This window comes from Camponotus floridanus, unplaced genomic scaffold, assembly GCF_003227725.1.
Source record: "Camponotus floridanus strain SB8 unplaced genomic scaffold, Cflo_v7.5 scaffold315, whole genome shotgun sequence".
NCBI classification, from domain to species: Eukaryota; Metazoa; Arthropoda; class Insecta; order Hymenoptera; family Formicidae; genus Camponotus; species Camponotus floridanus.
Genome location: NW_020229454.1, coordinates 7,490 through 25,747, shown reverse-complemented (window position 1 = coordinate 25,747; position 18,258 = coordinate 7,490). Strand labels below are relative to the sequence as shown.

Here is an 18,258-nt window from a genome sequence, read left to right as displayed (position 1 = left end):
TACGATTTTATATAAAGGAATAAACTAATCATCGTAAGTAGATTCTTTCCTTTCATAAATCATAAATTCACGTAAAAGAGTTTATTAACAATCAATGAAATTAATTATAGATGGTTAATGCTAGACGAGTAGATCGAATCTTGAATCGTGAATTCTCCATCAGAGAAGGTCGCGTTAGACGACGAGCAATTATAAGGAACAGAATAACGGGAACTCCTGTCGCTCGACGATTATTCATTGATCGTGACGAAATCCCGGTTAACATTTTAACTTCTTACAATAATCAGGAAGAAATTCCTTTTGATCTCTCGTTCGCCCCTCTAACCATCGAACCGAGCCCTGAGCCTGCCCAAGAAGAAGCTCAAGAAAATAACCCCGAAGGAGTTATTATAGAAGAAGAGGAGGACACTGAATCCTTAGACGGACATTCAAGTGACATTTCCTTGGAGGAAGCAGATTGCAGGATACCGCTAGCATTGCTCCGAGGCTGGGAACGAAATGCTGAAATAAGGCCTCTGATTGACGTCGGCGTCCAAGTGCCATCCCCGTATTCTCCCCCGGTGTCGCCCTTGCCATACTCTCCCCCGAGCTCCCCCCTATGGTCTAACTACTCGCCCCCCAGTTACTCCCCTGTACCCCTGGAGGACCTTGAGGACTGTTGGGACGAATTCGAAAGAGATACACTAAATCGAACACCAGAGCCCCTCTTTTCTGATCCCGAGGAAGACGACGGAGATTTTAACAATAGAATCAATGCTCTCCTGGATCATATCTGAAGCGATTGTAAAATAATATAATGATTCCAATAAACCACATTTAGACATCATTCTCTCTCTATATAATAAAGGAATCAGTATACACATGTATTAACCTGTAATATATACATTCATATACAAATATAAAGAAATATATATATATATATATCACATTGTATCGCTATCATGAATTGGAAGAAATAAAAGAAATCTGGTCAGGACTGAATAACCTAGAGTATTTTACTGTCGATATAAGACTCTCCTACCCAGAAGGTTACCTCAGACTCTATCTCTCGGCGTCCCAGGGTAAAGCCGGCTTAGCAGGTTGCCCTAGAAAATAAATTGAGAGATAAACCTCTGATCAAGAGAAGTAAAAATTTAGTTAGTCTAAATTAACACTCGAGACGTAACAAGAGGTAAATGTAGAACATTCTTTGGTGGCAGCGGTGGGATTTGCCAAAAGAGTCTAAACCTTTGGAGATAGTCGACAGAAAAAATATAAACGAAAGGACGAAAAAGGAAAACAAATTAAAGGATCATTATGCAAACAAGGTCAAGCTCTGCAAGTTCTGTAGCCACAGGCGCTACTAGGAAACAGTATTCCTCCGAAGAAATCGACATACTAACTCAAAAAGTAAATGAAAAGGAGAGACAACTGAGAGAACAAGCTGAAGCCTTACAAGCCAAAGCCGAACACATAGCAAAAATGCAGGAAGAGATGAATCAAAGAGAAACTACAGGAACTCAAGAACAGCCCGCTGTAGAACAATTGATGGCCTCTATGCACACAATTACTAGTTGCATTGAAAGAATAAACTCTAGACTTGCAAATCTGGAGAGTTCTCATAGAGAAGGACAGCAAGAACGACAACATGCTCGCGAGGAACGATCATACTCTCAACCAACTTTTCAACATTTTGATATCATGGATCAACCTTCTCCAATACGGTTGAAAGATGCTATAGACACTGTGCCTCGATTTGATGGTCACAAAATGTCAGTCTTTCACTTTAGCAAAATCTGCGAACGAGCTCTCGATTTAATACCAGCCTATCATGAATATCATTTGGTTCAATTAATTATAAACAAATTACAGGGACACGCTTATTCAGCCATCGAAGGGATAGAGTTCCATACTGTGCTTGAACTAACGAAAAGATTAAAATCGATATTTGGACCAAATAAATCGGTAGATCAATATAGAGGAGAATTAGGAAATATCTATATGAAACAGAATGAAAATATATTTGACTATATTGCAAGGGTACAAGAGTTACGTACCGCAATTATAGATGGAGAGTCTGATTTATCTGGCAATATAAGTGAAAGAAGCAGAGATGCTATCGAAATAACTACATTAAATAGTTTTATTAACGGACTTCCTTCCGACCTATTGGTACGTGTGAAATTAGAACGACCAAAAAACTTCGAAGAGGGAATAAGTACAGCAATACAGTTATCCAAAACCATAGAAGCTGAAAACATTCGTAAAAGAACATCATTCCGTCCAAATTTCCAGCCACGTGCCGATCCTTCAAATAATGTCGGAAATTTCACTCGTCAAAATCCTGTAAATAATAATGTTAATAATGGATATCGACCTGGATACCGCCATAATAATGGTGTTGTAAATTCACAACCTCCGTATCCTGTTACACCAGCCAAGGTACCACCTCCACAGAATTTCCAGACAAAAGTTTGTCGCTACTGTAAGACTCCTGGACATTTGATTGAAGAGTGCCGTAAACTAGCCTATAGAAAATCTCTGGAGCAAAATCAACCCGGAACTTCGGGAAACGCACAGGGCGCTCCGTTGAGAACAGACGTCCGCCGGAACGACCCACAGCCAGGACGTCCAACATATCTTATACAAAAGAAAATCAATGTAACGACCCCTCAAGAGACGTCATCGCAAATCACAGAGTCTGCCAAATAAATGATACAAAACAATCCATGGAATTACCGACGGTGACTCTAACTTCTATCGATTTAATAAATGATTGTAAATTCATGATTGACTCCGGATCTGGACTCAATCTTATCAAACAAAGATGTCTAAAACCTACTGTCGTTCTTGATGAATCTAATACATTATGTTTACAAGGAATCGCATCTGAAACTATCGTTACTTTAGGAGCTGTCTCAATAAGCATACTTGGAAAATTGTCTGAATTCTACGTCATTTCTGATTCTATTGGATTCACACAAGACGGAATCTTAGGGAACAGATTCCTGAGGGAACGTTCCGTTATATTAAACTATAAAGACAATTACCTACAGTATGAAGGTGCAAAGATTCCATTCTCAATTTCGAATGCAATACATCTAAGGAAGAGAACAGTTACTCCTTGTTCCTTCTACATCGCTAACCCCGAAAAACAAAATGGATACGTGCCTCGTCATACACCGGTCGATGGCATATATTTCGGCGAAGCTCTCGTCACTAATAACAATGGAAAAGCTTATATGCCTGTCTTCAATACTTCCGAGGAAGAAATAATTCTTAATGTTCCGTTTATAGAATTACAAGATTTTGATACCTGTAATAATAATTCCTCCGGAACCCTAGGGCCTTCCGAAGGATCGACTCAGCCACTGAATCTCAATAAAACTATTTCTCTGTATCAGCCCTTGTGGGACCTCTCTAAAAATATAGATAATCCTCTATATTTCCATCAAACACAATCTTCATATACTGATAGAACATCAGATATTTTGCAACTTCTTCGCCTCGAACACTTAAACTCCGAGGAGTCAGAAAATGTTCGACGAATAATCTCTAAGCATTCCGATAGATTTCATCTTCCGAGCGAAGATCTTCAAGCGACTAATGCCGCTCAACATTACATTCCAACTCACAACGACGTACCTGTCCACGTGAAACAATATAGATTTCCCCCTATTCATAAAGAAGAAATCAATAGGCAAGTGAACGAATTACTATCTTCAGACTTGATCGAACAATCTACATCACCTTACAATTCTCCAATATGGATTGTACCGAAAAAGCCTGATTCCTTAGGGAACAAGAGATGGCGAATGGTGATTGATTACAGAAATCTTAATGAAAAAACTATAGGAGATGCATATCCTCTACCTAACATAACAGATATATTAGATCAACTTGGGTCTGCAAAGTATTTTTCGATATTAGACTTGGCCTCTGGATTTCATCAGATACCTATGGCATCACTAGACGCACACAAGACTGCATTTTCCACACCATATGGACATTATCAATTCAAAAGGATGCCGTTCGGACTTAAAAATGCTCCTGCAACATTTCAAAGACTAATGGATAATGTACTTTCTGGACTACAAGGCAATGAATTATTTGTCTATATGGATGACATTGTTATATACGCGAGATCCTTACAGGAACACGAGAATAAATTCGAAAAATTAATGCAAAGGCTAAGAGCTGCTAATTTAAAATTACAGCCGGATAAGTGTGAATTCTTACGTCGAGAAGTCATGTACTTGGGACATATAATCGGATCTGACGGAGTTAAACCAGATCCAGCTAAAATAAAAGCAATTATGAATTTTCCTACTCCAAAGAATCCGAAAAATATTAAACAATTCCTAGGACTAGCCGGTTATTATCGAAGATTTATACCTAATTTCTCTAAGATTGCAAAACCATTAACAGATCTTCTGAAGAAAGATAGAAGATTCGATTGGACAGTGAAACAAACCGAAGCATTTGATATTTTAAGAAATTCATTATGTTCAGAACCAATTTTACAATATCCAGACTTTTCCAAACCATTTATATTAACTACCGACGCATCTGGATATGCAGTAGGAGGAGTACTTAGTCAAGGCACCATAGGAAAAGATCTACCCATTGCCTATACTTCTCGAATTTTAAATTCAGCAGAACAAAAATATTCTACTATAGAAAAAGAATGTTTAGCAATTATCTACTGTGTGAACCACTTTAGACCATATTTATATGGAAGATTATTTACTATTATCACTGACCATAAACCATTGGTATGGTTACATTCGATAAAAGATCCTTCCTCACGGTTATGGAAATGGAGAACAAAATTATCAGAATACCAATATGAAATTCAGTATAAGAAAGGAACTCTAAATTATAATGCTGATGCTCTATCCAGAAATCCACCCGTAGATGCGACAGCACCCTTATTCCTCATAGATGAAGGAGAATATTCCTCCGACGAATCTATATTTTCACATAGACCCCAACGGTCACCAGGAGAATCCAATTTACTCGAACAACAACCTACAAGCTCTAACCAAGGAAATATAGGAGCACGTAGGAGGATTACAAATGTTCCTGAAGAACCAGAAAATCAAAGAGGAAATTATCAAAATCACCCCCTCATACAAGAACCTAACGAAGATCATAGAATTACTATTGAGGAAGTAACCGATTCTGAAGAAGATGAAGAATCTGACTATACGGAAATTTTGGAACATGACATTATACCTTACCAATCTGAACCACCAGATCTCCCTCCAGCACCTCCTTGGAGTCGTGCCCGTTTGCAAGAAGTTCGTGGAAATCTCCTGCAACAGAAAGATAATCATGTTATATTCATCTATCAAAACGGAAATCCTTATGATACCGGAGCTAAAATCTACCAAGAAGCTAATCTACTCCCTAATACAAAGAATTAATATTCGAAAGAGCTAAAGTATGTACAGTTAAAGGAAATACGCTGATTGCCCTCCCAATTAAAATATAAACGACCGAACTTTGATAGAATCCCAAAACCTCAAGAATTGTCTTCACTCTTTAGTGGATGTTATTACTGAGATAGAACTTCCTTCAATAAGCTTTAGTAAAACCGAACGATTTGATGACCTCCCGTGGTCTTACATTATCAATCAAATTAAAAAATATTACAAGAATTTTCGATTCGCATAACCATATGCTTGAATTTAATTCAAACGCCCGAACTAGAAAAACGTGGAGCTCTAATACAGGAAAATCATGCATCTGCGCATGGCGGACACAAAGGCGTGACGAAAACCTATAACCGCCTTCGCGCTCGATATAATTGGAAAACTATGAAAAAAGACATTCAAGAATTTATAAAAACCTGTCGAGCTTGCCAGCTGAAAAAATTAACCCGCGTAAAAAATAAGCAACCTATGGTCATTACTGACACACCAGGTTTGCTTTTTCGATAAATTGTCATTGGACATCATGGGACCTCTTCCCATAACCGATCATAATAATCAAGGATGTCTTAACCATGCAGATTTANCGCGTATACTCGTACATAAGATCCCAATTTAAAGAATCTTGTAAAAGGAAAACCATCATATAACCAAATCTTAGTTATCCCATATTTTCAGTTAAGAGACAAGAGAACACTCTTACAAAGTAAGAATCAAAACCCTCAAACGATAACACTTTAATAGAACTTGCTGCCACCAAGCCCCTCTTTAAATAATTATTAACATATAACCTTAAGGACACCTATACCATATAAGAAGGAGACGCAAAAGACTTGATTTACAAGCAAAAAATGCTAATACAAATAATTAATAAATAAACTCTGCACAAAAACTAATAATAAAATCGCTTCTTCAATCAGTGACACTATATATAGTATTCATATAAAAGCCACTTCCGTAAAAAATACGATTACCTCATTACATTACGAACCAAATAACGAGAAAAACGTACAATACGTTCCAAAAAAAATTATACTCTTATAATGCACTTCTAATAATAACCTCTAATACCCGACAACAGATTTGTTGAAATAAGATTACATTTTTTATAACCAAGCATAAATACCGCCTCTGATATATACATATAATATCTGAAGTTTTTGTGTTTTTGAACATTCCTCCATACTATTTAGGGAGAACTATAAGACTCAAAATAATCACTCAAAATTATTACTTTACTCAAAATATTACATACGCGGTACCCCACATATAATATGATTTGTCATGATTAATTCTATTACATATATCATAAATAAATCAGCTATTATTTGATCCTACTAAACCTAAATTCATAAATAGAGACATACACATAGATGTAGTGCACCAACGGAACAACAAAAATGTACACCTGTTGGATCATCAACAAAATTTATAAATATAAGTAGACTAAATTCAAGACGAATAAATTAAATAAAATTAAAATCCGTATCCTGTTTCTATTTGTTTTATCTGTCGGATAAATAAAAGTCCCCCAACTATTCTTATGACATACAGAATTTAATAAATAAATATAGTATGTGCTAACCAGAAATTAATAAGAGTTTTTTTTTCTCGATGAAATAAAATTAATTTATAAAACATTTTGTTGAACCAAAGAATAAATAAAAATATAATAATAAGAACGTCTATGCTTATATATATATATTATCGTTGGAATCTTGTAGCACAAATCATAGGCTTGAACATCTCCCTCTCTCTCCCGCGTAAACACTCTCTTAAATGTAGATTCTCACCACTAGAAACCTGAAAAAGAAAAATCGTAATTAATAAAAGGTCTATATACAATTTCTTATAAAATAATTGAAGAGGATAATGACCTTCCAGATAATATAATCAAAATATAAAATTTCTCAATTTAACGGCTGTACATTAATACTAAATTATTTCATGACAAATGTCCTACCAATAACCAAGGACATAAATTTTAATAATATTTAAATCGGACACATGCATATACTACATAACCTAATTATAAATAAATACGCGTAAGCAAATTATTAACAATAATAGTCAATCGCCATGTTATAGAAAACTAAATTCGTATAATTAATATATGCAATCCCTTATAATATCAATGAAAATTAACGCATAAGAATTAACAAAGAAATAATAAGTTAACCATTATAAATATGTAAAATAATAAAATAAAGGGAAATATTTACGCTTACTTATGTAATTTCTTCACGATTATCAAACCATAAATATGAAATGATTTATAAGCTTCCCTTTTCCCAATGAATATATAATATATATATTCTCTAATAACGTGTAGGAAAAATATAATAAAAATACAATTAATACACATACATGTACATATATTAAACACGACGATTTTTGCCCCTACACGGATATCGCGAATAAACTAGACAAAATAATAATCCCTTGAGAAATCAATGCTTTGACCAATGAGAATTTAATAAAAGATATTTCCAGCAACAGTACTCCTAAGCAAATTGTAATAAATTAGATAAAATCATTTTGATATATGAACAATCGAAATCTTAATGCATTAATCAAAATTTAAAATTATTATATGATCAATGATAATTCAATATTTCATTTATATAAAGCAAAAGTATCAACATTTATAAAATCTTATTGTATGCCGTTTATAAATTAATATCTTAAGACATACAAACCAATATTAAAATTTTGATACATATACGTATACACATTCTTGTTAATTAATAATATAATTTTAAACCTTGTATTCCTTAACTTCCTCTAAAAAGAAATTAATACTAACAATCAAGATCTATATAAAATCCCGCGATGTGAGCGATTTTTAATAATCATCCACCTCGACATCGACAAATCCAAATATCATTTAAAAGTAAAGCCACGGTAGTCCTGCACCTGAAAGAGAAAAATTAATTAGTTAACGAATCTCAAAATTTTAATGAAACATCAATAATAAAATATAATTGGAAGAATCAAATATTAACGATAAAAATTTAATAATTAAATTTTAGCGACAGACTTGATAAATTACTTGGCAGAATTGATTAAATAATTAATATGCATAGTACATGACAGGCAAAGCATATTATATAATCATAAAAGCAACACAATCACCTTTAAATAATTAAAAAATAATAATTAAACGTGCTAAAAATATAATAACATAATATTAATAGGTACGTCTTATAGTAGTACCACTAAAATACTTATATAATCAAAAATCCTTACACACCGATGTCTTAACTAAAAAACATATATATATATATATATGTTTATATATATATATTTATAAAATTATGCGTTGAAACAACCCCTATAATTTTCGACGTAGAAATGTGATCCATCAACCCTCTTCCTCCCCGTATATAAATACATGTACGCTCCCATTCGGTAACCTGTAAAAGAAATAAAACAATTAATACAAAATAAAGCCAATACTTGGCGTAGACTTTGTTAGGATAATTCATTAACGAATAAAGATTAACGATAAAAATCTGACGACCTTCTAGTAGCTTCCCCGGTGATTATTCTAGCAGTAAATTTTAAAGGCAACCCAAAACAAAAATTTAAAATGTTTGTAACTTCGATATCTTTTACAAATAGAGATATACTAAGGGCATAATTGTGATCCCATTACCAAGTAGATCAACGTACTAATCGATTAATTAATCAAAATAAGTACACGTCCTAATATGCTCCCGTATATAGTTCTAAAATAACAGTCCCTACTCACTAGAAGTATAAAAATATGATGCTAACAATCAAATTTACCAAACAAAAGTGTTGTAACTTCGAGATCTTTACAATAGAATTATAAAAATAATATAATTATGATACCATGACCACAGTAGAATCACCACCACTAGTCGACTAATTCATCAAAAAAAATGACGTCCAAGACTTGGGTGAAAACGCCTCTCGTATACATCTCTGGGATAATAATTCCAACATATTGGGTATATAGATGTACCCCTCACGAACGATAATATTTTATTTTTTCATTGACCCATCGATATACTGCTCCCCAGTATAACCTATAAAATCATAAACCAAATAAATAATAGCTATGCACTTAATAATATCGCGATACCAATAATCGAAATACAAAACAAAATCGTATAAATATCAAACGAACTCTCCCTCTAAATAATATCATTAAAATCAAAAATTACTAGTATCCGACTTAATATCGTCACAAGGATAACATAACAAATACAAGAATAATAAATATTAAAATACTTTATAATAATATAATTTAAGTGCCATTGAATAATTACAAGATATATATATATTAATCCCCAACTAACAATGAATATTTAATAAATATCCTATGAAACTTGTAAAGAACAAAATTATAAATAAAAACGTAAGATAATAACCAAAATTTAACAATTGATAAAACTAATAAATTATATGGTACTAATAATTCTCTATGATTAAAATTGAAATTGCTTAAATGCAAATAATAATAATAACACTAATAACAATAATAATAACAATAATGAATTTGCATAAATTTTAATAAGACTTACCCCTTAGAAATAATAATATATCCTTGACCATCAACATTTTAATTCAGCACTGCTTGTTTTTCTTGCTAAACCTGTTGACACCTAAAAAAACAATAAAAATGAATATATGTTCTTAGACCATAAATTAATAAAAATATTAACGATAAGAAAATTTCAGAAACAAAATTTTGGTAGTAAAATCTAGCTTCAAATTCTACAAAATAATTCTAACAATTATACATATGAATATATATATATATATATATGTATATATATATATATGCATCCACTCTTATAACCAATAATAAATGAATAATATGACCTTAACAAATAAAATATTCACTTATAATAAGCTAATAACGAAATTTAACCAAATACTAGCGGCCCATAACACAAATAATAATTTAAAGTGATCTTACCTGAAAATCAAATAAGAATACCTTATATGACGAAGTCACATGACCCCCCCTCCTGGATGCCTGAAAAATTAATGTAAAATAATATTTGGTCATAAGAATAATAATTTCTAACACGAGGCTGTCAATATTTTATAAAAATTTGCAAAGCATTAAGTATAACAAAATGGATAGCATCTATATGCTTAAGGCATATACACATGAGCCAATGAAAAGAAAGAAAAACCAACTAGCATAAATGAACAAAATAATATAAAATTTAGATTAAAATAATTAAAAAATCAGAATAAGGCCAATGAACATCATCAAAAATCAACCATGAACATTTACGATCACACTCTTCTATATATGAATGCATGTACCAAGCCTTATAAAATATTAACACTTCATATAAAAAGTTTTCAACTATAATAATCCCCCTTTTTCAAGTACTTTAATGACAAAATTTCATAATACCAAACCTTATTAAGTATAATTATGTCAGAATATTACTCACTAGTAAGTCTTCATATGACGAAAATAAATGGACACCCTATATTCGTGTTCCTACACACCGGGTACCCCCCTGGCAAAAGTATCGCCTGAATAAATAAAATAATAATATTAAGGATGGACACCTATAGCTACTATGAATATAAAATGTATATACACAATTGTAAAATGCACGAACATTTACATATGAGCACTCTTATACGTATGTATATATATATATATATATATATATATATATGTACGTGCATATGAACATATGCAAATTTAATAATGTAAGACTAAAACCTTCCGAGAAATGAATAGAGCCCAGGTACATAATGTGCAAAATGACACTCGAAAAATAGAATCTAAATTCAAAAACTTTATTAAATAAAAATAAAAAATTACAACAATGAATATAATGACAGCAACTTCTTACCATGCATAATATACATGTATCATTAAGTCAAAGGAAATAAAACGTGAAAACACGAGAGAAATAGAGAAATAATATGTGTACTTACGAATAATACTGCACAAAGAATATTATGCGTATAACTCTACGAGTCGAACAAGCGTGCAAGGCCAAGTCCAGCACGTCGCGTTATCTCCATTGGAATTTTTAAACATCCTCTCCCGACCTAAAGGCAGAGGGAAGATCTAAATTCGCGCTCGCATGAATGCAAACCAAATTAATACATCGACTTCTCTTTTATAATTAAGCATTAACAAAGCATTTTCTATTAATATCACACTATTATCCAGTATCATATACCTCTATATACATATATATGCATACTATATGTGACATATGAACTGACTACATATACACATATGCATACATATTTTATAACAAAATCCAATAAAATAAAAGTAGAGACGTAATAAACAATCGTCAGGACAAAAAATTAACAAATATTAATAGATAAAAATATACACCTTTATATATATATGCATACTATATGTAACCTATAAATCGAATAAATTTACATATATGCACATATATTTTATAACCAAACTCAATAAAATAACGGTATAAATACAATAAATACGCGTCGCGATAGAAATTGACACATATATATATATTAACATGTCCAGAAATCTCCCTATATATATATGCATACTATACGTAATATATAAATTGAATAAATTTACATATACGCATATATATTTTATAACAAAACTCAATAAAATAAAGGTATAAATACAATAAATAAGCGTTGCGATGGAAATTTACAAATATATATCTTAACTTGTCCAAAATTATCCCTATACATACGCATACTATATGTAACATACAAATTGACTAAATTTACATATACGCATATATATTTTATAACCAAACTCAATAAAATAACGGTATAAATACAATAAATACGCGTCGCGATAGAAATTGACACATATATATATTAACATGTCCAGAAATCTCCCTATATATATGCATACTATACGTAATATATAAATTGAATAAATTTACATATACGCATATATATTTTATAACAAAACTCAATAAAATAAAGGTATAAATACAATAAATAAGCGTTGCGATGGAAATTTACAAATATATATCTTAACTTGTCCAAAATTATCCCTATACATACGCATGCTATATGTAACATACAAATTGACTAAATTTACATATACGCATATATATTTTATAACCAAACTCAATAAAATAACGGTATAAATACAATAAATACGCGTCGCGATAGAAATAGAAACAATATCCCTATATGTATATGCATGCTATATGCATATACATTTTGTAACAAATTTAACAATAAAACAAAGGAGGAGATATAATAGACTGCTACCGCGACAAAATTAATCAGCACACAAAACATATATATATATATATATTACGAATATTAACAAATAATTAATATTAATAACCCCAAGATTTTATACAATAATTATTAATCTTATACGATGATTATTAAATACGATTCAGTAAAAACTTGCTGAAATCAATTTCCATAAGCAATATGCGAATACATATCTATACATATATATATATATATATATATATATATATGTGCTAATATAAAAGTCGCCCAAATGAAAATCTTCAAAGAATAAAATATTGTCAGAATCAAAAGACCTCTTGAATAAAAGATCACGGTAGAGCGTGCAATGAATTCTTCGAGCACATCCGTCGTGATCATTCTTAGAAGTAAAACGAGCCGCTTTTTCATACGTTGTTCCGAGAACTGTAAGAATAAAATTTCTTTTAGCGACATAATAACTATTAAGCGAAGCGATAATTAATTTCCATATATTCTTATTGTAAAATTTATTGTAATAATAATGGCTTAACGCATTAGAATTTATTAAAATATTATTCATAGACTTGAGTAATCATTAAAAGTCGACTTTGAAAATTTAAAATATATACATATAAAACCACAAAAATTCTAATTGTTAAAGCCTTTATTAAATAAATAAAAATATATCTTGTAAATGATAAATCTTAATAATTAGTCTTAAGATAATTATTAAACCTGGAAATAATACGTGTAATATGCCAATTTAAACCACGTAAACGAATTTTAAAAGGTAATTCATTTAAAAAAAAATATTACTGTTACTAATGTGTCTTATAAAGAGAAAGAATGCAGTGAGCATTCTTCGAAGGACATCCAGCATATCTATTTTTAGAAAAAGAGATAAGCCATCTTCGCATCCGTTGCGTTAGAATCTGCAATCCAAATGCTAAATTTTTCTTTACTAATTATTACTAATTATTAATTTACTAAATATTAATTAATCACTAATTATTAATTTTAACTATATACGCACCATTGTAAAAATCATTGTAATAATGGTTTAATACATCAGAATTTACCAAAATATCACTTAAAATTTAAACAATTGTTATAAATCGAACTCAAATTTTCTAATAACATAAATACGATATTATAAAAAATTCTGATTGTTAAAAATCATTATTAAAAATTATTCTAAAATTATTTAATAAATCTAAGACTCAAGACTTGCAATCCCTACCACAAACTCTCACCCACCACATCGCAAACTCATAGCAGGAAGGGATAGCTCCAGCAGCCGACCCACCAATCACCAAAAAGGCCCACCTCTTCTCCCTACCATTAAACATCGAACCAGAGGAAGGTATATAAGGCCGCCGCCGCCGCCGCCGGTGCCTCGTGTCTTGTCTTGTCTTGTCTTGTCTTGTCTTGTCTTGTCTTGTCTTGTCTTGTCTCTCTGCGCCATTAACTCGCCTGTGTCTCAGCTCTCTCTACGCCCATCAGATCTCCAGCTCTCGAAGAGGAAAAACCTAGAAGCCTACCGGACACCTTAACTTATTCGAAACTAACTTAGTCGCGATTTTGATTTTTTCTTTCGGGACTTAGTCTCAATCTCTATTAAGAGAGCTGTATCAACATTAACACTTTAATAAAGTGCTACCATCCAGCAACCTCTGACTCTTTGGCCATTCTCTGCGCTGCCTTGCCACTTCTTCAGGCTCTCACCGAGGTCGAGCAACCCAGGGAAGGAGCAGCAGTGCCTGTATTCATCCATTGATCCCGTCATCCGGTAAGGAAATAATAAAATAATAATCATTCTTAATCAACCTTGATAATAACTTTGTATATTAGTTCGATTTATTCTAGGCCTATTGACAATTTTCCCAGAATCTTACTTGCCCGTATACAGACTTTAAATTTTTCTTTCGAGTTGAATTATTTAAATTTCAACCGATCCTCTGAGAACGCTCGAAGCGTATCCTAGAGTGTAGCGTCGTTCGAGTTAGTCACTCGATGTGCATTGAGTAGCAAATTCTACTCCTCTGCCGCTTTCACGGAGAGCTTCTCTGAAAGAATTTCTCCGTGGATCCTGTGCCGCTGTGACGTGACGTCTTGCACATCGATACTAGACTCAGAATCTAAGACTCGCTCCTAGAGGATCTGTCGAAATAATAGAATTTATGCACTGGCTTACAAGTTAACTATCAAAACATTTTATGAATTTTATACTTATCTGAGGTAAGCCAGCCGCTTTCACCCGTATCCTCGTCTGTATCCTTGAATCTCCAGACCTCTCGGTGCAGCCGCATGCTCCTGGAAATTCAGTATATGCTAGATAAATTATCATCCGTTGTACGACAATTTTCCCCGAATCCTACCTGTCCGTATACAGACTTTAAATTTTTCTTTCGAGTTGAATAATTTAAATTTCAACCGACCCTCTGAGAACGCTCGAAGCGTATCCTAGAGTGTAGCGTCGTTCGAGTTAGTCACTCGATGTGCATTGAGTAGCAAATTCTACTCCTCTGCCGCTTTCACGGAGAGCTTCTCTGAAAGAATTTCTCCGTGGATCCTGTGCCGCTGTGACGTGACGTCTTGCACATCGATACTAGACTCAGAATCTAAGACTCGCTCCTAGAGGATCTGTCGAAATAATAGAATTAATGCACTGGCTTACAAGTTAACTATCGAAAACATTTTATGAATTTTATACTTATCTGAAGTAAGCCAGCCGCTCTTACCCGTACCCTTGTCTGTACTCTCTGAATCTCCGGACCTCTCGGTGCAACCGCATGCCCCTGAAAAATTCAAAATATATTAAATAAATCATTAATTGCTGTACCCCAATGAACTGTATATAGCCGAACGTTTCAACCATGATATGAGAACGAGTGAGATATACTATCATAATCTACATTCGTTTATCTCATAATAATCCGTTAAGCCGTATTATTCGTCTTAACTCTATGAACCACCTTGCTGTGACTACATTTACCTTATAAAACCATTCATCTTAACAGGTACCTTTCTACGCATCATCGTAAGTAAACCCCTTTTGTGTTAAATCAATCGCATCAAACATATTAAATAGTCGTATTCCCTCGGTAGATGGTTAACCCCCGCCGAACTTCTTCCGTTGGACGCGAAATTTCCCTCCGTGCCGCGGGTATACGCCGCAGGCGTGCCTCCCGGTCGGTACTTAGGCTCCCTACAGCTCGTCAGTTGTTTGCCGACGAGAACGACTTAACAAGCAGAGTAACAAGGTACTCTCCAGTGCGTAGTTTCGCGCCCTCCCGCGCATACCCTTATCGTCCTCCCCGAAACCCTCCAGCGGTTCTTCAAGAGGAACAACAGCCCAGAGCCAGGCCGCCATCGCCCAATTACTCCCCCATCCAGGATTCATCTAATCCCAGCTACTCGCCGGTCAGGACACCGGAAGATCTTCCTTCCATACCGGAAGAACGAAGACCCATAGAACAAAGCACAGAAACTGAGGCTGGTCCATCCAACCCAGGTCAAGTTCAGGATCCCCCTGAACCAAATTTCTACCCGGAACCAGAGGACCTAGTCTTACCAAGCAGTATCCAACCCCTCGCAGGACTAACAGACGAAGATTTTATCGAGATCTACGAATACTTGCAGCGAGATAATTTCTTCAACAACCGCGAATAATAACCATATCTAGATATCGCCTTAGAAATGCTATAGAGAAGAACATTAACTACATACACACATCTATACGTATAACGATATACACTATCTACAACTGTCAAATAATAACAATAATAACAATAATAAAGGATTTGTAAAGCTCTAAGGAAGTAAACTAATAAAAGAAAACAGATCAAAAAGGATAAATTGGGTCAGGTTCAACGCACCTAATCTATTTCCCATCGCCAATCCCTCTCCTGAAAGAAGCGCAAAAGATTCTTAGTCTCTCGGCGTCCTAGGGTATAGCCGGCTTGGCAGGTTGCCCTGAAAAAGAAATAGAGAGAAGTTACAATTGCGTAACAAATAAATACGTGAGAAGTTACGATCGAGACGTAACAACGAAATCTCAAGACGTAACAGCAGCCTCGTGTTAGAAATTATTATTCTTATGACCAAATATTATTTTACATTAATTTTTCAGGCATCCAGGAGGGGGTCACGCGACTTCGTCATATAAAGTATTCTTATTTGATTTTCAGGTAAGATCAATTTAAATTATCATTTGTGTTATGGGCCGCTAGTATTTGGTTAAATTTCGTTATTAGCTTATTATAAGTGAATTTTTTATTTGTCAAGGTTTTATTATTCGTTTATTATTGGTTATATAAGAGTGGATGCATATATATATATATATATATATATATATATACAGGGTCTACCAAAAGTGTGGAAACCCCTAAATATCTCGGAAAATATACGTTTTACAGAAAAGTGTTTCCAACAAAAGTTGTAGGGTTTAAGAAGATCTATATACTGATTCTATCAGTTTGACCTTGGATGGCGTCGTCAAGGTCAGGTCAAGGTCACATTGACTTTTTTAAATGACACCCCCTACATTTGATTGCATATTCTTATAGCTTAATTCAAGAGCTTTCCAAAACACTATAATAATGTTCATTTTTATTAAGTACTTTGCGAGTTATGAGGGTTGAATGATAGAGTAGCGCCGGTATTAACTTTATCCAAGGTGTACTACATGGAGGTTACTCGCTCGGATTTGCATCTGTTGTGTGTGTGATCCAGCTAACTAAGGCAAGATCGATTCCTCAACATATCCTCATATTTCGCTGAAGTCAAATTGCCAAAAAATTGCTCCATAAAACGTGTATGAAACGTCTCGTTAGTTCCTTCATTTACCGCTAAGTGACGCACTACATGCAGTCTAACTCGCATTTAAAATTCAACTAAGAATGTATAAAGCTATCAAAGAACGAGCACCTTCTAACTTCAGCTTTGAGCAAGCAGAAATTAATTGTTATCGTCCAAATACAACGTACGATTAATTAAAATTAAACGTTTTAAAAATGGCTGGCGACTTGTCGGAACGTGAAAGAATCACTATCCTCATGATGCGTGGATGGGGTGATAACGAAAGATCGTTCTCTGATGTCGTTCGATTATTTAATGACACGTATCCGAACCGTCGAATTAATAAGTCCACTGTGTTAAAAACAATAGAACGTTTTAGACAAACTGGTAGCGTAAGAAATCGCTCTAAGTCAGGAAGACCATTGTCTGCAACCAACGAAGAAAAACAACTTGATGTTCTGCAGACATTTATTGAAGATCCCAATTCTAGTGTTCAGAGAGTCGCTCAAACTCACGATATTGCTCCCATGTCGGTTTGGAGAATTTTAAAGAAGAACAAGTTCCATCCATATAAATTGCAATACGTTCAAGAATTGCAAAACGGAGATGAGGAGCGTCGTATACATTTCTGTGAAAGAATGATGGCACTAATAGATGTCCGGCCCATCTTCCCTTATCAAATTGTTTTCACAGACGAGGCAACTTTTACCTTAACGGGAGAAGTTAATAATCAAAATTTTCGTTTCTGGTCAGATGAGAATCCGAATTGGGTGCGGGAAACTCACACACAACATCCACAAAAAATAAATGTATGGTGCGGAATAATAGATGGCTATTTAATAGGGCCGTTTTTTTTTGA

The 18,258-nt window shown here is 33.5% G+C and overlaps 1 protein-coding gene across 1 annotated transcript; it reads left to right on the top strand.

Moving 5' to 3' along the window:
* Positions 1–14,361: 14,361 nt before the first annotated feature.
* On the top strand, positions 14,362–16,276 carry LOC112638516 (proline-rich extensin-like protein EPR1). The gene is made up of 3 exons (XM_025410390.1): positions 14,362–14,388; positions 15,620–15,639; positions 15,708–16,276. Exon 3 carries the CDS (start codon positions 15,708–15,710, stop codon positions 16,269–16,271), a length of 564 nt encoding a protein of 187 aa, XP_025266175.1. The 5' UTR covers positions 14,362–14,388; positions 15,620–15,639; the 3' UTR covers positions 16,272–16,276.
* Positions 16,277–18,258: the final 1,982 nt, after the last annotated feature.